The sequence below is a fragment of the Equus przewalskii genome, chromosome 17 (assembly GCF_037783145.1).
Source record: "Equus przewalskii isolate Varuska chromosome 17, EquPr2, whole genome shotgun sequence".
NCBI lineage: Eukaryota > Metazoa > Chordata > Mammalia > Perissodactyla > Equidae > Equus > Equus przewalskii.
Window position 1 is genome coordinate 74,843,645 of NC_091847.1, and position 22,202 is coordinate 74,865,846.

The 22,202-nt window shown below is 45.1% G+C and overlaps 1 protein-coding gene across 31 annotated transcripts in view; it reads left to right on the plus strand.

Annotated features, from left to right (window-relative positions):
* The window catches only part of SPATS2L (spermatogenesis associated serine rich 2 like), a 166,526-nt gene extending 152,749 nt beyond the window's left edge, over nt 1-13,777 (plus strand). For all 31 annotated transcript variants that reach the window (XM_070580536.1, XM_008540901.2, XM_070580543.1 and 28 more), the window contains 4 exons: nt 4,405-4,514; nt 7,015-7,117; nt 9,960-10,177; nt 12,885-13,777. In XM_070580536.1, the coding sequence (XP_070436637.1) occupies nt 4,405-4,514; nt 7,015-7,117; nt 9,960-10,177; nt 12,885-13,283 (830 nt within the window). In that variant the 3' untranslated portion in view covers nt 13,284-13,777. The remainder of the gene's footprint in view (nt 1-4,404; nt 4,515-7,014; nt 7,118-9,959; nt 10,178-12,884) is intronic.
* Nucleotides 13,778-22,202: the final 8,425 nt, after the last annotated feature.

Sequence of the window (22,202 nt, forward strand, 5' to 3'; positions counted from 1 at the left end):
GTAAAAGTAGATTACCACATGGCTTGGGATTTTCCATTTCTCAGTTTTACCCTATTTTTTCTTTTTAGTTTCATGTCCTATTGATAAAAACGATAACAGCCAAACGGACACAAATGTTTCTCTGGCCCCAAAATATAAAGTTCCTAGCATATCACTTTCTAAGAGGTTTACAAAAGGCCTCAGATTTTCAGATTTCACATGCTCATTCTTCCTTCTTGGGATAATAATATTACGGGCCAAGCCTGTGGAATTTGGAGCATCTCTGGATAGCATCTTGTTTTTAAGACAATCAATAAAATGTACTTCATGCTTCCTCCTCGCTCTGCACTGCTGGGCACTGGGATAAACAGCACAGCATGGGGCCATCACTCGTGGAGCGTCCCGCCTAGCTGGAACGGCTAGACTGGCTGACAAGCTTCACCCAGCTTCAGGAACTGGCGCTGCAGCTCCTGGGTTCAGAACCACCCAGAGCCCTGGGGAGCCAGTTCGCATGCATTAAAGGCAAGCAGAACCGAGTTCAAATCGAAGTTCCACCCATTTACTAGCTGTGTGACCCTGAGCCATTTTATTAACTTCTCAAGTCTCAGGTCACTTATCAGAAAAGGGAAAATAAGAATAGGTTCTATCTCAAACAGTTATTGTAAAAATAAAAGGAGAAAATACGTGGCAGGTGCTCAGCCCAGTGCTGACCCACTGTGTGTGCAAAAAGGGAAAGGCGCTTATTAGTAAAGAAGTTAGTCCAGCCCCCTCAGAGGGGTTCTGTGGCATCTCTCAGGTGACTTGCTGTGTCAGCTCTGTGTCTTCTCCACAGATGGAAGGAACCATTGAATTTCCCCCACTAAGAACTGAACTGTCTTTACAACCACCATCTTAAGCTTGCTCATCTATGGTCTCAAGAGTATTTTCCACATTTCCCATTTCCTGCACATGTTATAAACCATATTCCCTCAATTATAACATAAGCTCCTCTGTCCCTCATGGTACCTAACACAATGCTGAGAAGACTGTAGGTACTTCCTAATATTTGTTAAATGAATGATTGTAACTGCTTCAGTGTTTATGGGCTATGGGATCCAATATTAGTAATTGCAAAAGAAGTGTATTCTAGATGAATACATCTCATTTTATTAATGATATTTGTAGTTAGCATTTTTGAGTGTACTGTACTAAACACTTCACATAGCCTATTTCATGTGGTTCCACAACACCCCTGCCTGGTGTGCGTGACTGTCATACTCCACAGATGAAGCAGCGCAGCGTGCAGTAGTGCACGGCCTCACACCTCGTCTGCAAACCCTGGGAACTGAAGGCCTACAGAGGCTTCTTCGTGGAGTGTCAAATTTACTAGAGACATGGGAAGAGAACATTACTTTATATTAACAGGAACACAGACATATTATGAAGTAAAATGCAAAATTCGCAAGAGCTTTTAAGGCATAAAAAGGATTTCAAAGAATCTTTGTGCTTGAAAACCTACTTCTGCCCCCGCTCCTGGCCCCCCAGGGGTTCGGGTGCACCCTCTGCTAAGGAGTATTACTTGAAAAGCCCTAAAATATTCCATGGTTCAAGCAATAAGAACAAGCTTCCAATGTGTTCTAGAAACTTGAAGGAATATATAAATCCCATTGAGAAAATGATGTCAGCGTTCCAGATACTGTTTATAAAAGTACCTAAATAATATTAATCACGTCCTGAATGCAGTGAAAATCTAAAGCTGTGTGGAACTGTCTCCCTCTACAGATTTCCACAAGGATGGAGTTTTCGAAACATACTTACGGTTCTATTTTAAATTCTAGGATCTGATCTGGTTTTGTTTTTCTTTTTGTTTCTGTGATTGATGTTTTTGAGGTGAAAATATTGCCCCCTCCAAAGAATATTGGCTTTAGATCTCAAGTTTTAAGGCTTTTTCATAATGAAAGGCTTTGAAATGTTAATGAGACTATATGTAAAACTCATCGCAACACTTGCTGATGCAAAGTATTCATTTCCATGCACATTTGCATGAGTGTAAACTCAGATTTATTGGTGATCTTGCACCTGCATTCCTATTTTAGAGCCCATTTATATCTATTTCTAAAAAATCTTTTGTTTGGTGTGAATGCCCAAGTTCTAGTTAATCAAAAAGAGCGATTACCCCTAATTGCCACCAGTCCCACAAATGATCTATTAAGAAAAGTCAGATCTGTTTAATGGTGCCATCACTCAAGGTCTGCTGACCCTTTATCTCTGCCCATCAAGTCTGGGCCTTCCGAATTTCTTTTTTATCTTTGCAAGAGGAGAGTACCTCATTTCAGCGTCTTGCTCAAGATCATAGTCTCAACCTTATGTTGAATTATAATGGCAAACAAAAAAATAATCAATCAAAGGTATGAGTCCCAGACATTCTTAAGTGGCCCCTGTAGAAAAGGAACTTCCATCCTTCTTTGCGTATTCCTTTTCAGTATTGGACTGATTCACTCCTTCAGGCCTTCACTCAGGTCATATATTGGGCACCAACTGTGAACCAGGCCCTAGGTGTCGTGGACACAAACAACTACATGTACAGTGTCTGCCGTGATCGGAGATGCCGACAGGGGCCAGGCAGGAAACAGTCATGAGCCGAGCAGGGCAGGGTGTGACCATGGCACACTGGGCACCATGCTCTATCTGAAAAGGGGAAAACTCCTCAGTTCTAGCCAACTGTGGCCACGTGGAAATGCTGCCAACTGTGGCCAGAACGTCAATCTTTTAAGAGAAGCCAGAAATCCAGCTTTCAAATAGAATCTCCTCATTTTCAAATGTAGGCAATTAATTTGTAAAAGTAACGTGTGGAGCAAATAAAACATATGTACTCTGCAGCCGAAAGTGACAGTGGGCCACCTTTTTGTGACCTCTGATCTGACTGGGTAACCGGGACATCATTCGGTAATACAGTGTCCTATGTTCAAACAAGAATTCCTTTTACTCCCATCATGGGGACAAGTTTTTCACCAGCTCCTCTGTATTCTGCAAGACCGCCAGGCCCAGGTCAGTCAGCCTCTGCCCAGCTACGTGGTATTGTAAATGGGAGGTAGGGAAGTCTTGGTAAATAATCCAAGCAGGATCAGCATCATTTGGCAGATAATTAGGCTTTATAAGTTACAGATTACTTATTGTATTGACATCTCAAATTGGTCAGCATAAAAAGATGACATTTCTCAGTCTGTCTAAAGAATGGTTTATGGTTTGTAGAAATCTTAACTCTTGATTGCTTCTGAACTTCCTTTGGGGTTTTTGGGGTGACTGTTTTGACATTTATAAATTAAGAACTCTTAAAATCAGAAGTCACATTGTTTGGCTCTGCATGTGTGCTGTGAATCTGGTCTAATGAAGCAGCTGACCCTTGTTCAATCCAGAATGGAATATGAATTCGACACGATATCCTCTTAGTTAGATAGACATCTCTTTTCTTATAACTCAAAATGTTTGTCCAAAAGAAATGAGGGCTATTCATGTGTGATTGAATTAAAGAACCACAAGTCTATCTATTAGAAGATCAAACTTCACATTTAAATCTCACCTGATGTGTTTATATGCATTGCTTTTGAGCTCCATGATCTTTTGGGAAATACACACGCACATGCACAAATTAACCTGTGGGCAACTACATCTCCTTGAACCTTTGGTTCATGTGACAGATGTGTGAAATGTGGAGCCAGAGAGCTCCCATGTGTCCTCTCTGCATGCGCAGATGCTAAAGAGTCCACATGAATCCAGTTCAAGCAGGCTGTCACTCACCCTTGAAATGTTTCATTGGGGACACTTATAACAAAGACAAGACTCTCTGGTCTGTAACTTCTCTCTGGTTGCAGGATGGAAACATATCTGCAGAGTATCAAAAGCACAGACATTTTTAGCTCACAGAAAGCTAATACGGTAAACTTTTTATGTCCTATTCCAATAACACAGCTAGTTGCCGTAAGTGAACATGTGTTAAAGTTCAGAGGTCTGATGCTGTTAGAATTTCATAGTACAGCACATACAGAAGATGGGTTTGCTTAATGGACTCCTATCTTTGCAATGCATTCAGAGAGGATTTTAATAAGTGTCTTTTTTTGGAGCTAGCTGTTCTGAGTAATGCACAAATTTAAAAGTCTAAATGAAGTAAGTGAGATCAGATGCCAGTGAGGAAAATGAAGAAGATTGTGGGTGTTCGGTGAATCAGAAAGGATGTGTTTGGTTTGGGGATTGGTGGATAAGGACATCCAGAAATGGGTGGTTGGTAATGAGCACCAAGGGCAAAGCCACCTCGGTGACGAACTCAGAACACAAAGCCATGGCCCGGCAAAGCCATCAGTCTGTGGAGGGAGCACTGATTCCAGAAATTAGGTCATTGAGTATGCTCAAATCGCTGGCCCTAACGTATTATTCCTTCTTGTTTGGCAGTGGAAATCCTGACTGCTCGTCAGAAGAAAGCAGAAGAACTGAAGAGGCTTACCGATCTAGCCAGCCAGATGGCAGAGATGCAGCTGGCCGAACTCAGGGCAGAAATTAAGGTCAGTTCTAAAACATCACAGCCTGGACCCTGAGCCAGAGATCTGATCCTCATTATGTTTGTTTTGCATCCATAGAGTGCTGCTCTCTGAGGCTCTAATGTCATACACCCAGCTCTCTTTCACAAAGTTGGACTAGAGCATACAGGAGGGGGAAGAGCCATCTAGACACTCTATTGAAGTATACTGCCATTCAAAGGGGTATGTTAATGCAGAGGAGAGGTACAAGCTATTTTCTTAGTGGAGACTGACCTAAATAAAATGCAGTCAACTGTGAATTATAGCTGGGATGGGGATATTCTTTTCAGCATATGTAATTTATGTGTATGACTATAAACACACACGTGAACACACACTAAGTGTGAACTTAGTGTAAGTGAAGATTTTACAGAATGGACAATATGTGGAGCCTGCTTTCCTACATCCTTTCCTAGCTTAGTTGCCCTTTTATTAAGAATACCACCCACAAATATGTATTTATTAGATTTCTTCAGTTGCAAGCAACAGAAAGTGAGCCTGGCCAACCTCAAGAACAAGTAGAATTTGAAAGAATCTGAGTGTAGCTCACCAAAGCCGAGTGTGATCTGAAGACTCCCGGCTGCGATGAGGCAGAAACCCAGGCAGCCGCCAGGTAACATAGGCAGTCATTACCAGACACTCTCCAGGGCACTGTCAGAGGCAGTGACCACCAGGCAGCTTGAGCCTTTGTGCCACCCTACTTGATTTAAATCCTAAAGAGAGATTCTGCTACACCTCCACTTGGGTCACATCCACCACTTGGCCAAGAGAGGTCTTGATTGACAGACCCACCAAGACCCTGGAGCTTCGAAACTGCATGGGGTGCAGTTACCAGAAAGGCAAAAACAAGTCTCTACAACAAGCTGGGAAGTTAGAGTTTATAAGTTTCCCCTTATCCTCCTCTTTATCCCCAGTATACTAAACACGTCACACACGCATGTGCACTCCAGCTTCTGAACCACTTCTTTCTTGGGATCCAGAGTACTTTGAAGACACAGTTGCTGCCAGCTTTATAAGTAGGATTGCCTGCTCATCTGGGCATAAAACTGGCTGGATATGGTAGAAAGTGGCAGGTGACTTTTCAGTTCCCTCCGTCCTGGTTAGGCATGAAAAGGAGCCCTATGGGGACAAGGACCCCTCTGAGGGTACTGAGACGCTCCAGAGGTCTTTCCTTTCTCACCTTCTCTTCTGGACTGTGTTGCCTCCCACCCAGTCAATTGCCATGGCCTCTTAACTAGCCTTTCTGCCTCCAGTGCCTCCCTCCAGCCTGCTCATCCACCCTCAGACCAGAGTTATATCCCCAGAGCAGATCTGGTCTCCCCCAATATGGTCCACCCTTCCCCTCGGAATAAAATCCACACTGGACTCCAGTGTATATATCTCAACTTGCATCTTCCCCTTGTTAGAACAGCAGGTGAGGAATATGGAGTTGCCAGCTTCCTGGTCTGTTGAAATCTACTTATCTGCCAAGTTTCATTTCTGCCAATCATAATCCCACTCAACATAAAATAGTTAATAACACAGGCTTTGGGGTGAAAGAGTCTAGATCTTGCAACCTTAGATAAATTACATATTTTCTTAGATTCCTAGAACCTTGATTTCCCCTCTGTAAATTAGAGATAATAATAGTAGTGACTTCATATTAACGTGATCAGATGAAAATGAGATTATCTGTTAAGAATTTGGCCCATGTCTGGTAGGGGTTCAATAGTTTTTTTTAATGTTCTAGCTCAAACGCTTCCACTTACGTAACTCTTTCCTATTCCCCTCAGTAGGAAATAATTTTCCTCTTTTATAATCCTAATGCACCGACCACATTCTACCTTCTGTTGTATTTAGTGGTATGCGTTTGCCTTGCCATGTGCTAAACTCCCTGGTAAACTCAAGGAGGGACTGAGTCATATTTATTTCTCTATTTCTCACTCCGTCATCTACACGTAGATCTTAACTTTAAATGAAGTGAAAAATAATCTCTTTCCCACTTCTTTTAACAGCACTTGAAATTCTACCATTCAAGATAATGTTTTCTAGATACTAAGCTTTTGGGACTTCTTGGTTCTCTATTAAAATAGAGATGGATGTCTAGGAATGATGACATGTTTGCTCTTGAGGGTTAATACCATTGGCCAAATTAGGAAGACCCTGCTGGAATGCAACCCGGAAAGTTGCAGCAGACTGTGAAGCGTTAGAACGAGGGCGAGGGATGCTAAAAGTTAAAGAGATGAGTGCAGACACACGATTTGACTGTATCACAGCCCAGGCAGGGGAAAGACAGGACCCCCACATATTCCAGAACAAGAAGTTGATCATGCTCCAGGCAGGTCAGGACCAAGCCTGGGTTAATGGAGCCTCACAGTGACCGAGCTGGCATGATTCCCCAGCTGGTTCACACCGTCAGAGGAGCGGAGAGCAGAGTGAATCGATCTGCAGTGTGCCTTGATCATTTCTGTAATTGTGGGGCTCCTGTGTTCTTTCTTTCCTCCAGCACTTTGTCAGCGAGCGTAAATATGACGAAGAGCTCGGGAAGGCTGCCCGATTCTCCTGTGACATTGAACAGCTAAAGGCCCAAATCATGCTCTGCGGAGAAAGTGAGTTTTGCATACTTGCTAAATAGCTCTGTGTGAGTCTGCTTGGTGCCGTTTGGCGTTGATATGGGAAATGTCAGGTGTGCGGTCCCCCTGGAGCGCTGAAGTGAAGTCTAAAGAGATTTAATAATCTGAGATCATGACACAAGTCACTAGAAATGTCATGATTTGAACTTAGAGTCTTCAAATGCCACTGCCCATCAGTAAATCCCCAGGATTTATTAAGCGGAACGGAACAGGTCAACTAGTTTCTATCTTCTGCAAACTTTTCTTAAGCACTGCCAGATAAACTGCCTCTCTGATTTCAAATAGCTTGCTTCTGCAGAGCCCTGTTCACTGAGAGGGAGTCTTCCTGAGAATTCTGGGAACAGTCGGCTGTTGTTTTGAAGGGCCCAGCTGTTGTGTGTGCTGTTCGGCAGTGCCCGGAGCCTCTCCCTTGGCTCTCTGTGCTGAGTGACGTCTGCAGACAATAAGAGACTTCACTCGCCCAGCAGCTTTCATCTTGTTCACTATTAAGCCTTAATTAGAGCAGCTAAAGTACAACAGAGTTGGCTGATACTTTCCCCCTACTCCAGCGCACCCCCAGGGGAGGTGGGAATGAGCATGAAAATGGCTTTCAGGACAGCCACAAGGAGGAAAAACTGGGGAGGGCCCTGGGATATCCACAGCCTCCAATAGTCAGCTGAAAAATTGAGATTTGGCTGCACTTTTTTTTCAAAGTAGAAGTTGTTTTTATTTTTCTGAGTATAAAAAAATATAAGTGTGGCATTAAGTTTGCACGCTCCACTTCGGCGGCCTGGAATTCGTGGGTTCGGATCCCCGGCATGGACATCCATACCACTCATCAAGCCATGCTGTGGTGGCATCCCACACACAAAATAGAGGAAGATTGGCACAGATGTTAGCTCAGGGACAGTCTTCCTCACACACACTCACCCACACGCACACACAAATATATATATATATATATAAGCTTGATCTAAAAATTACAGAACTATATTAAATAGAACATGACATTACTTTTGTGTCTCCTTTACACTTTTTACACACATATAATCTACTCTGTAAATTATGTATTATAGTACATATTATAATTTACTATCCGTCCTACATACACATATAGTAATATAATTTGCTTTTATCATTTCACAATATTTGGTAGACATTTTTCCACGTCAATATATTTAACCAATAATTTATTTAAACATAATTGAGATAACCAGTCCCCTGATTGTGGACATTTAGTTGTTTCCAGTACCATTTCAATAACACTGCTGTGAGCATCCTCCTTGACATATCTTAGGCAATTTACCTGATTTTCTGACTGCTTTTCTTATAAATTATCTCTTTTCTGTACGCCACCTCCCTTATGAAAGAGTCTATCCATTTGCCATTCTCCACGCCCAGCTTTGGCCCTGTCTCTAAGAAAGCACAGCCTGGTTCACAGCTAGAAACTTAACTGCCCATCCAGTTTCCACTTCAGCCTGATGATGAGTGAGACCCTGATGCCCAGTGACTGTCACCGGTCTGAGGGGGGTGGGCATGCAGCTCCACCTGCTTCCCTCCAGAGCACTTCCAGAGCCATCTAGTGGGAGGAACCATCCCTTACTAAACTCCGAGTGTCCCCCATGAAAGACAGCTTCCCTGTGGGAGACAAGAGTCCTTAAAAGGCCCCTTTCTTCTCAGCTTTGTTGAGAGCCCACAGCTCCTGAACCAACAATAGTGGTCAGAAGTAATGACCCCCATGACACTGAGTCTAGTGAGCACAGGAGGCACTGAAGTCCCTGGTCATGCTGGACAGCCCCAAGATGCTGTCACACCTTCCATATAAAACAAAGGGACTAGAAACACATCCCTGTGCTTCCTATTTCTAATGTGTGATCCCTCCTAGTCGCCCCCAATCCTCTGGAAGAGCCCTAGGATTAAGTCTGATCCAACACAGGTAGCAGAGAAAATTGCTTTTAAAGATGGGTGACAATTTTAAGATTCTTGCTGTCCAGCGTGGCAGTCAAATTCCAGTGAACCTTTATCCTTGAATTGATGCCCTCCGGCCCCAACTCAGCATGATCACCTAGAAATCATCCCATCCGAAACCACCCTTTCAAGCTCAGCGGGAATGGGATAATAAACGTGGAGCAGACCTGCCTGAGCCGTGGGATCTGTCTAATGAACCAGCGCTGACTTCAGCCTCACGGGAATCAGTGCAGATTTGCGGTGGGGCTGTAGAAACGGGGTTGATAAAAGGCCGGATATTGCAGCTCTCATGGAATATAGAAGAGGCTTTTGGGCATCTCTTGCGTTGGCAGGCTGGCCCCACCATCAGGGCATATGCACGACCCAGGTGACAAGATTCCTAACTCCCAGCGTCACCCACTGCCGTGCTCTCAGAACCTAGTGGCTCCCGGGCCAAGTGTCCATGCACCTCCCGGTCTTCTTTGTCTCTGCAGTCCCGCCTGGTATGGGCTCTGACAAGGGCAGCAGGCACGGGGCTGGTCAGGGCACCCCAGAGGCAGAGTGCATTGTGGACAGGACCGAGGGGGCTTCCAGATTTTATCATCCCCCTGCCCTTGGTGGCTCTGGACCTAGGGAATCACCTGACTGTTGCTCAGATGTGTTTTATTTCCTACAAACGTCTCCCGACTTGGATGATGATGCTGTAATCAAAGTCACAGAGGAACGTTGGTGGTTTCCAGGTGCCAAGGGACCCTTTCAAATGACAACTTTCAAAAAACCCTTTCCTTGATGGTTTTCTGAGGCTCCTGCCGATGTCTCCGTCTCCCCGTGGGTTTCCGAGGCAGCGGGGCTGGCGGCACAGCCCGCAACGCCTGGCTCTTTCTCGTTGCAGTTACGCATCCAAAGAACAGCTACTCCTCGCGGACGCCCTGCAGCTCCCTGCTGCCGCTGCTGAGCGCGCACGCCGCCGCCGGCAGGCAGGGCAGCTTCGCCCGGAAGCCGTCCGGTCACGGCAAGCCCTCCGAGGGTAAAGCGCCAAACCCCAAACTGGCGAGCAGTCTTCCCAGCCCCGCCGACTCCTCCCACCAGGCCGTGCCGGCTCACAAGCAGGTAAGCGGCTGGGGAGGGCCTCGCTGCCCTCAGGGGCCCTGCACACCCTGCTGCTCGGCCGGCAGGGGAAAACCACTCGCTTGCAGAGGAGGGAAAGAGCACGACGTGCTGGACGCTGAGCCACCCGGCGTCACACCCCGGCTCTCCCATCCCAGCAGCACGGCCTGGCCCCACGGGGCTCCCTGGCCCACCCTGCCCGCGTTTCGCGGCGCCGTCCCATGCGGAGGAAGTGGCATTCTCCACTCCTGACGGCGGAGTCCGCCTGCATGAGAGCGCTCTTCTCGTGACCTTGAGTGGCCCCATTCGGGTCTTCCCCGGGTGAAGGGGACGCACAGATGTGGGAACAAGATTCAGAACCTGGCCACTGACACTTAGTGAGAGGATCTCTGGCGTTTGTTTTTTAAGAGCACTTAATTCCCACTTATGTCTACTTTACCAATAAGAGGCCAAAGTTAGTTCAAGCTTCTCTCTCTTCTCTTGGGCTTTCAGTAAAGAGAATAATCTCAAAATGACTATCGCTTCTTATCTACCATGACCCCTGAAAGAGAAGTCTTCCTTCTCTCCTCCTTCTCCACTGGCTCCTTGCGCAGCGGTTTCCCCCTCTTCGTTAGAGAATGAACAGACGTGGCATTTGATGACCCAGAAGTTGGGTGTGCCATAAAGACCCCTCTCATGATCTCCGAGAGAGGGCGCCAATGGAGAGAGGGCGCCAATGAAGAGACTGTTTTGTAATCATTCCAGAAAGCCGGTGGTCTAAGTGCCCTGTTGGCTTCTGTGGTCTTCATTTTTCAGAATTCTCACTAATGACCCGGACAGGCATCTCTCTGGACCCAGATGTCCTCATGAACTTTGAAATAGCACTTTGACAGGAGCATTTCATATATTCCTAGATTGAAGATCATAATAAATCCATTTTTACTTGTCGTCTAAATACATCTTCACAGCTTTTGTTCTTTGCTCCTTGTTAAATCCCATACTAAAATTAAGTCTAAAATTTAGTCTGAGTTTCCCTTTCACAAATTTCTTTAAAAACAAAGGCGGCCAGACTAAATGCTATCCACATAGAGACTTTTTCGGCTCACCGTTTGTCATTTTCAGCAAAGCCTTTTAGGCGATGGCTCGTTTAGGTTGAAGCATACTTACGGATCTAAGCCAGATCCCATAGACCCAGGCAGGGGGCCCTTGTGCTGGGCTGGGTGCTTTGGAGCCACCCTCCTGGCCTTCCCCCAGCCACGGCCCTCCCCAGAGACTGGAGCAAGACTGAGGAGATGTGACTACCCAGAATCTGCACTCTCCCTTCTGGAAAGCGCTCCAATACTCCAGATCCTGAAATTCTGTTCCCACACGGCCCCAAGCCTACTCTCGGGGGTTGTGGGGGCCACTTCCCTGGATACATCATGTTGACAGCAGACCATACCACCAGTTTGCACAACCCTAGGTCCAGAGGGTGTTCGTTTGTGGGAGTGGGGGCGAAGCTTAGCTATGCCTGCTGAAGTGTCCACGTTCATGTGTGCCAAGCCCCCTCACAATGAGGGTGGAGCCAGAGGCAGTGCTCTAGCATATGGTGCATGGGCCTGCCTTTGCTCTCCTGCGCTGGGCCCCAAATTAGCAGGGGTGGGTGTGCCCTAAACCTATCCCAGCCAGTCACAACGCACAAATTAAGAACTTTATATGTTTGTAACTCATAAAATTACACATTTTGATAATAGAGGTTTGATTTTCAGTAAAAGTCTGTGTTCATGTAACAACCTGTTTATGACTCTTATCAGGAGACAGTATGAAATGGGAATGGCTCCACCATTTTCAGACTGTAGACCTTGGGCAAATCCTTTAAATTCGTCATCTTCATCTATAAAATGAAGCACGTAATAGCAACTCTCTTAAAGGGTGATGGTGCTGACGAATGAGGTGGTACCTTGCTTGGTGCCCAGCACACTGTGAGCGCTCAGTAAGTGCTGGCTACTGTTGACCTCGGAGCTCAGAAGCCCTCCCTCCTACAGGGACGCACAGGCTAACCCGTTGCTTCCTTTCTTCTCATCCATTTATGTTCTTAGTGACTGATTTGTTGAAGGTTGATAATTTTTCAATACGATGCTTCAGAGTTTGTTGGCTGAGAACAGCAAAAAGTTGAGAAGAAGAGCTAGGTACCTCTATGAAAATACACATTACCTCTACATCCCACTAAGATGTGCCAGCTGCATTCGTCCCTGTGTTTACCCAGGACAGCATTTCTGAACTATGATATTTGTTTTGAAATAAAATAGAAAAACTGCTTTAGAGAAGAACAATTACAAACAGATCATTTTCCTCATACATCCATTGAGAATTCATAGTCTATACAGAATGTCCCAGAAATTTTCATAGTAGACAAATCATCATTGCCCAGCTTCTGTGTTACATTTCATTCTGTTCTATTTTAAGCTCACTTTATGGGTTTTATTTGGCCTGCTTCTTGGATTGCCTGTCATCTACTGCTATAACCTCTCTTTCAACATCAGTTATTTTCTTGGAGTTCCATTTACAAGACAGTCCGCTTTTCTTTTAAGCTTGAGGATTTTAGCAGCTTGACCTCATTTGCATGTTGTCATATTCTTCTGGGGTGTAAAAAAGCTTACCTGTGGCTTAGAGATTTGGTTTCCCTAATGTCTAGCGATGTTGTCTGTGGTTCATTGGTGTCTAACACCTATCTGTTTTCTTCTTTTGGTAGAATGGGTCTTCTAGCCAAAGACGAAGATTTAATCCACAGTATCATAACAACAGGCTAAATGGGTCTGCCAAGCCACAGGGCAGTGGCAATGAAGCAGATCCGATGGCGAAGGGTAACAACCGCCATGAACACAGAAGACAGCCGCACAACGGCTTCCGTCCCAAAAACAAAGGCGGCGGCAACAAAAACCAAGAGACCCCCTTGGGGACAAAGACCCCCGAGGCCCCAGCCCATTCGGAAAAGCCCCGGCGAAGGCAGCACGCTGCAGACAACTCGGAGGCCAGGCCTTTCCGGGGTAACGTGGCTAGGGTTTCACAGTGCAATCTCTGCCCCACGAGAATAGAAGTTGCCACAGATGCCGCGGTTCTCTCCGTCCCAGCTGTGACGTTGGTGGCCTGAGCTAGGAGAGAAAAAAGAGTTTTCACTCAGTTTTGGTTCCCTGCCCGAGGTGCTGACCCAACTTGCTGCCAAAAGAGAGTCAATCAGAGTATACAAACCCTGTATGGTTGTGTCATCCTCTCTTAATCATTTTTACTAATTCTGATAATCAGCTCTAGCTTGCTTCATAACTTTCATGGCTTTGCTTGATCTGTTGACGCTTTTTCTCATCCAGACATTGCAGCATTTTAGCCAGGCAGTATTTACTCATTTGTTAGGAAAATCAAGATGTGGCTAAAGGTCAGAGGCTCAGTAGCAACCGATGTTGTAGCAGTGATGTCAGTCCATTGATCGTCCTTAGAGTTAATGTTGAAAACCAGTTCTTATTGATCAGACAAACATGATCTGCTGAAGACACATGCGCTTTTGTAGAATTTAACATCTGGTGTTTTTCTGAAAAAATATATATACATATATTGCTTTATTTGAAACAAATTAAAATATGCTGCATTTGACACCTGACTCGTTTTTTTATTGATAGGCCCACTTATTATTAAACTGTGTACTGTGTAGTACTTTCAAGAAAACTTTAGAGACCAGAGGTTGTGGCACAGAGCTCTGTACAATACTGTTTCTCTTGGGACAAGTGTCCTTTCAGAAAAAATAATGTCTCACAATGGCCCCTGCCAGTACATTACATACATATAGATGGATATGCTCCCCCATCTTCTTAGACACCACGTGGTAGTTTGGAAACCTTGGTGTAAGTAACATAAACCTCAGCTCAGCCTAGTGGAAACAATAAAGAGAATTTATTGGTTTGGTGACTGAAAAGTCCAGCCTCAAAGTCTGCCTTGGGTCCAGTTTGATCAGGGCTGCAGCTCCTTTCTCTTGATTATCTCAGTTCGCCCTTCCTCCTTGGGCTGACAGTGTATTTAGAATGGTGGCAAATGGCTACCTCGCTCCTAAGATTCAAGTCCGTCCCCCACCCTGTCCAGAAGAAAAGAGAAGCTCTCCAGGCAGTATCCACGCGGAGCAAGTAGCTTTCTCAGAAGTCTCTGCTAGGACCCTGCGTATCATTGGCCCAGATTGCCGGTACGCTTGTCCCTACACCAACCATCAGAGCAGGGGAGGGAGCAGCAAATGAGATGAACGAATTAGATAGACTAATCCGAGCCGAGCCGAGCCCCGTCCTGGAGCTGGGGTGTGGCCAGCTCCCCAGAAGCACCGGGCTGTGTGGTGAAGGGCGCGACTGATGCTTCAGGAAGGGAGAATGGATCCGGGGTCAAACTCAAGAAGCCCCGAGTCCCCTGTCTTTGACAGCAGAACTGCTCACTTTGAGCACTGCTTCCATCCAGCTTCCATGTGTCCTCCGGATTTGTTGGCCTCTTTCAAGTGGAAATGCTTGTTTTCAGCTCAACATTAACAAGTTTTCTGGCTGCCTGGGTTCCGCGGTTCCCTTCCTTCTCTTCCGCAGAGCAGCCCTGCGCGGCTGAGTCTGCACGTCATGCAGGCAGCGGTGCTTCTCTTGCCAAGTGCAGGAGGATGTTTGCTGTCTCTGTAGAGAGCTCCTGAGGTCTCTGGGTGTCCCCAGAGACTTAATGGGAATTTTCAATGTTAAGTCACACTCTGGAAGGAAGGAAGAGTTGTTCATTCAAATAAGATAAATGTTCAGGACTGCAATCCGTTTACTCCATCTGAAGCCCTGAATTTATATTTCACAAGACAGAAAGACTTCGCACAAATTTTGTGTAGCAAGATTTGGCTCGACACTAAAAAATGTCAGCTTCTATGTGACAGCTTTAAAGATGAATCAAATAATTCTTGCGACAGAAAAACAATGGGTTTTCCAGGTCGGGGTGCACCTGCCCTGTCAGGGCTGGACCCAACCACTCAGCCTTGGCTCGCTCGCCCACATTGCTGTCGGGGTTAAGACAGCTCACATTCCTGAGCACATAGCAAACGCTCCCAGGTCACCGAAAAGAAGCAGAAAAGAAGGCTAAAAACTGTTCAGACCTGATCATGTTTTCTCCTAGATTTTGCCTTTCTTGTAGACCCTGAGCATTTGAGCCTTCACCACTTTGCATGTTTGAAACAGTCACTTCAATATTGTAGTGCCAGTGTCAGGCCATTTAAGTCCTATATTACATACCTTCCTCTGTTCAGGTGGAACTGCTGGCATGACCCGAGAGATGGGTCATAGTCTGCCATTCTTTCAGAATGTTTTAAACGCCTTTAAAAATCCACGGACTTCAAGCACTCTGATCTCTCTACTTGATGCACAATAGCCAGAAGAATAGATTCTTCTCTCTCAAACATTGTCTGGTAGGGGTTAAAACATTTTAACACGCATGAAGATTGAATAACTTCAAAACTCACATACCTTGTACCACCAAGACCCCATCTGTGAAATTTAAACCTCCCTATTGGGTTCCCAATTACATTCCAAATTTACATTTCATTTCAGGATCCTACATCCTCCAGCTCTGTCCTTTTGAGCCTATCCTAGGGGTGCTGAATGCAGCAAGGCACGGAAAATTAAACACACATCAGTACAAAATTCATCTCAGTAGAGGCTGTACAGGAGTTTGGGGGAAGAAACTAGAAATACAACACATCCAATTTAAAGCTCAGTTCAAAAGCAGTTCAATTCTGCTGGCATCAGAAAAAGAGATTCCAAGGAAATATTCTTAGGGAAGCAACATCAAATGAGGTTAATAGGAAAAGTTGCCAGACCAAAAGCCACCTGCAGAGTTTTGCCAGAGTAAGAGATTTAGGATTTCCGACTCTCTAAAAGCTTAGGTCTGAGCTGCAATCTTGACTTAACTACGAGAAGAGGGAATCTAGGGGGCCGCCCCGTGGCCGAGTGGGTAAGTTCATGCGCTCCACTTCGCTGGCCCAGGCTTTCGCCAGTTGGGATCCTGGGCACGGACATGGCACCACTCGTCAGGCCACGTTGAGGCAGCGTCGCACGTGCCACAATTAGAAGGACTCACAACTAAAATATACAACTGTGTACTGGGGAGATTTGGGGAGAAAAAGAAAAAAAGGTTTGGCAAGAGTTGTTAGCTCAGGTGCCAATCTTAAAAAGAAAAAAAAAAAGAGGGAACCTAGGGCCTCGACAGTTCTTTTCCCAGGGCACCTAGCAGGTGGGGGAGACGACAGAGATTGCAACTACACGGCGGGGCGGGGCGGGGGGGCGGGGGGGGGGCGGCAGATATGCCTAAATTCAACTCCACCTCTGACTAAGCTTCCTCTCTCCCTCCATCCCGCCCTTTTGACAGTCTCTCCTCCCCTGCCTGTTTAGAGTGCCCTCTTAGAGTGTCTAGAGACGGGGAGTTTTCACTTCTCAACAGACATTATAGTGACAGCATCCATGAAATATGTAATGGCCCCTTTTCTGCCCCACTAAAATTCAGGCACAGGGGGGCCAGGACTCCGGTTGCCTCCAGGTACCAAAACATGAAGCAAAGGAGAAAGAACCAGTCACTTGCCCCGTATTTCCTAAGCAAACTATAAAATAGCAAAAGACAAAAATCATCCTCCTTATCAAAATAATTCAGCTGGCTAACATATGGCTCCAGCGCTTTCCTGAAGGTACTGAGTCGTGTTAACTGCTTGAATTTGGTCAGAAAAAATATGAAGAGTTGCTAAGTCCCAGGGATTCTCCTGCTACCTCAGAATTTGAAGCACAGTTTGAATACTATTCACTGAAAGCTATCACAAGGGATTTCTTTCATCCTTTTTTTCTTTTTTTTCCAACAAGCCTTTATAAATCCTGAGGAAGTTTTCTGTCTATTCTAGTTTCAAAGAACCAGGTCCCCAGTCCTTGGAGGCAGATAGCCGAAACCAGTGTTTAACCTCACTATGGCAGCCCCTCACGCAAAGGCATCTAGTCTGGATCTGGCCATCTGGGGACGCACAATGTGGTTCTCCTCACACAGGGTCCCACAAGTCACTTTTGACCACTGATTTTCAGAAGCCCCCGTGTTTGTGAACTCTGCTTCTTCCCACGGCTCAGAGGCTCTATTTCTGCTACCACTAAGTTCAAGTTTCACAGGAGAAATTACGGCACAGAGTTTTTAGAGAATAAATAAATTCTAAAGCAAATTTATTTACCCGAGAAAGTATGTAAATTTCTGTCATGAAAAAAATGTATTTCAGATCCATGACTGCAAGAACGACCAAGGAATTTCTACAGAAAATAAATATAAAAAGCGCTTCCTGTCAAAAACAGAAAACTACCCTGTTTTTAGCTTCGGTGCTTAAGTTGGAATTAGATTTACCTATTCCTAGCCTTTCGAAAGAACACACATTCTGTAAGTTAGCGTCGTTGTGTAACAAGCTGGCCAATAACATCATTGCCCCTCTGCCAATGCCGGGCACACAGCAGGTGCTCAATAAATACAAGGATGAGAGAGCAGGTACAAAAGAGTAGTCAACTCCAACACCCCTAGAAAAGTTCTGGAGTCTAAATGGCTTGTGAAAATAAGCCCGTCAGTCAGTTCCAGAGCAGATAGGAAGACAGCGGAGCAGCTCAAGCTCTGACCCTGCTGGCAGCCAGCCAGTCTGGATTCCCATCCAGGCCCCACCACCTCCTGGCCGTGTAAACTTGGACACATCTCTAAAGACCTCATTATCTCCATTTCTCCAGGGGTAAATGGGGCTAGTAATAATACCTAACTTGCAGGGTTGTAGGAAGGATTAAATAAGGTAAGATTTGCCAAGCACTTGGAATGATGCCTGGCACTTTGTATGGGTCAGGTTCCAATCAGGAGACAGTCACCACAGAGTGAATGGGGAAGCTTTATGTATATCTATAAATTTACAGATATATATGAAGTCATAATTAGTCACATGGGATTAGCTATCAAAGAAGACAGGAATAGCAGATCCAAGGACATGTACCACTAGAGCTGAAGCAGAATGCCCAAGGAAGGAACAAGTTTGGGAGAGCTGCCCACTCCCACCCACGCTGCCCCCAAGGCTGAGATTCTGACTGGGGGGATATGGGTGGTGTGGCTCTGGCCAACTAGAGGCCAAGAAGCTGACTGAGGCGCTGGCAAGCCAGAAGCCACCCACGGAGCACTGGAGAACCAGGAGTTGTGCTCTGAGGAGCTGCCAATTCAGCAGGGGTCCACCTGCAGGGGTGCCACTCAACTCACTAGGAATCCCGCTGGGGCACCAGCAAAACTCACTAGGAAGCTGCCTACAGGGGTGATGTTGAATTACCTGGGGAGCCAGCAGGGGGACCCACAGGACTCGAAGCTGCCGCTGAAACTCCCTGGGGTTGAGGGCCTCTGGGGGTCCCACACGCCAACCAAGCACTGCAGGAGCAAGAACACAGGGACACACACTGAACCAGGAAAAAGCCCCTTCCTCCTGCAGTGTCCCTCCAGTGACAACGCCAGCTGGCTAAAGAGAAATGCGCACAGGGTCCAGCTCCAGGATCACAAGCAGAGTAGTGAAGAGTAGATTTGGAACCAAGAGGCAAATACTTGATTACTGGCATACCTTTAGCACTGCAAGAGTATTCGATAAATAAAGAAGAGCTATGCAGCCTACAGAAGACTCTGAGTCCTGTCTAGCTCCTCTCTGGAAATGGAGTGGCAAGCTCCTATAAGACAAGACCTAACAGTACTTAAAGGCCCGGACTTAAGGAAGATGATGTGCATGGGAATCCTGCCACTGCTTTGTTCTAGCTGCTAGGCAGCTAACGAAACCCCTCTGTGCCTCAGTTTCCCCATCTATAAAACTAGAATAATAATAATACACCTACATCATAGGGTTGGTGTATTAAATAAGTTAATGTATAAAGGGCTTAGAAGAATACATCTTAGTTTTTATTAGGTAGTTGCTTGGTCAGAATAGCCAACAAAAATGTTTCCAATATTATACCACAACCACAAGTGTAAGTAGGAGCTAATAGGATAGATTTTTTAATTGGCAAGCCTGAGATAGCTTTCCTTGGGTATCATCCTCCCCCTCGATTCCCACAGCTCCACTCCTGCCTGTGATTGACAGCCTACTCATCCTCAGCCCCCAGTTAGGAGAGGCAATTATTTTGCTCAGGTTAAGTCATCCAACTACAGCAATGGTTCTCAACCGGGGGTAATTGATTTTGTGCCCACCCTCCACCCCCAGGAGACACTTGGAAAAGTCTGGAGACATTTTGATTGTCACCACTGGGGCAGGGGGTGCTGGCCTGGAATGCTGCTCAACATCCATCAGTTCACAGTGCTGTCGCCCACAGTAAAGAATCAGCTAGTCCAAAATGTCAAGTGTCACTGTTGAAAAACCCTGAACTGGAGGGTACAGGGATTTGGAGAAAAGGAACAGAGACAGAGCAGATGAGCAAGGACACATTACGTTGCCTTGTTCCTCCAGCCACACTGGGACCTTGATTCGCTCGGGCTAGGTTACCAAATCCGGACTGTCTGACCCAAAACCAGAGTCTAAATCTACAATTTCTGATGTCCTTGGGCAGTGCATGTCATCCACAGAGAAGCTGAGTTCCCACACGTTCCAAACCAAAATATTAGAGAATGAATTCTTGAAAGAGCTGCTATTGAAACAGAATGTCCAAAATTTTAAGAAATCCTAACAGAAGGAACCAACATTTGCCTTTTTCCAACTTCAGCAAATATACTACCTTTTTCTTTCTGTAACGTGCTCTCAGTTTAAAACAAGTTTCTCTTCTAAGCTTCAGGCCCCCAAATTCATTCTGTAGCTGAGCAAAATTTTATTAAGGCAATCAGGGCTTTAGGGTCTAAAAGAGGGAAATGAAAAGTATGAGAGGCAACATTGTAGAATGAAAAGTTGTGAACAAGTGGGGTAGAATCCTGACTGGCAGTTCCTGTGACATTCTGTTTATCTCAGCCACAGCCCACATCAGGAACCATCCAGCTAGCACATGGGAAATGTCTATGGGCTGTCTGAGCAACACATGCGAACAAAGAAAACTTAGCTTTTCTGTAACAATGCCAACCATGTGTTTCTCATGGGGCTGCCAGCACTCTAAGTGAAAATGGCCCCTTTGAGGCTGCACCACCAACCAAATTCCATGAATATGAAATTCTGAAAGCAGCTGGAAACCAATTTTTTTTCTGTTAGCTATTCATGATGTTTCCTTTTTTGGCTGTACTACATGCTTGAAATCCTGCATACTAACTACAGCCCTCAACAAAGAATCACTCATCCGCTCTTCTTCCTCTGACGGAGGAATCAGCAACTTGTTGACAGTTTTCAAGGGAGAAAATATGGGAAATCACAGTATTTTCCACAATTAAAAAGTTCCTAGTTAACTTTCGAATACACGTATGGAAATCATTTGAAAATACTTTTCATTTGCTATAGGAGCAGCTCTTTCCCTTATTTTATGAGTTCACACTTCCTACTTAGTATCTGACCAACCTCCTACCACACGTCAATTAAAGCTGTTCACAGGGATGGCAGGTATGAGGCGCTCCTTTATAAGGCAGCCTCATGTTCATATACACGTTAGCATTCTTCCCTTTACACACAATTTACTACCACAAGTCTTTGTGCACATTCCAAATGCTATTTAAATCAAAATTTTCTAGAAACAATTTCTCAGGAATAGCCAAATATGCTTATATGTTAATTCCTTCTTTAAAAATCAAGGTATAGCCGGATAATAATTATACTGTCTTTAACCATAGACTGGAACGTGAGTCAACAATTTTTTCAATGTTAGAACTTGCTAAAGAATCAATAGGATTCAGTCTGTGAATGGAAAAGAAATCGCATCAGCAATTCTGGCAGGAGCGCTACGGCAGGAGGGGTGAGGCCAGACTGCGGCTTTCACTTCTCACAAGTCAGGCAGCATCGGCCAGACCTCTCTGGGACCTCGTGACCCAGGCCTCCGAATTACTTAAAACAACTTGACAAGTTATATAACTTATGCTCATTACCAATGGTAATTGTGGTCATTAGCAATAATCACTGTACTAAGGCACTGCCACTAGCACCTCCTTTGTTCTGACAATATAAACTCTGCAAGGTCAGAAATCAGTTTCCACACCCCGTGAAGATCGCCACCAGATACATTTTCCAAAATAACCGGGGTACGAAGGGCTGCCCTAACTTCAGAAATTTACTGAAGGCCTGCTATGTACCAGGCATTGCAGGTACAGAGGCGACAGTCCCTCTCTAGTAGGAGACAGACATATAATCCAGTACTTTAATAGCTTCCCGCCCTAAAATTTACATATTCAACAAATTCACACTTTTACACCTACTTCCTCCCTCTAGTTTTCCCTCGGTCAGTGATGCCCCGTCATTCTGCAGAAATCAGATTATGGGGCTGTGTGTGTGTGTGTGTGTGTGTGTGTGTGCTGGGGCGGGGGTGGGGCCATTATTGTACAGCCTTAACTTGGCTGGGCCTCATTTTCCTGATCTTCAAAGAACTGGGAATGAATACCTTCATTATGTTGTTCTGAAACTAAAAAGCAAAATGAACACAATGAAACAAAATACACGAAAATATAAACCATAACGTAAGGCAATATTGAAACAAAAACTTACTTAAAAATATAAGTTAAACAACTCTTTCAGTAGGTCCCCATTGCCAGCCTTAGGCTCTCCACGATACAACTAACCTGTCTGAATCAGGGCAAACCAGTTTTCAAGACACAGGTTACCTGGAAGGGCACGGTCAACTATGTTTTTTTGTATGAGCAATACTTAATATCCTACTCACCATTAGGAATTTCTATTGTGCCCTCTGACCCATCAACTGCATAAACTTCCTTTTCCAAAGTAATGATACTGAATCACTATTTATAAAACATGCTTTCCTTTTTTTAAATAATTTTTTATTTTCCACGAAGAGCAATGGAGTATGATAAATTACCAACTCTTTTATGTTTGTAGAGCCGGGTATTAGGAAAAATGTGTCTTCATGTGAAATTAACCTAA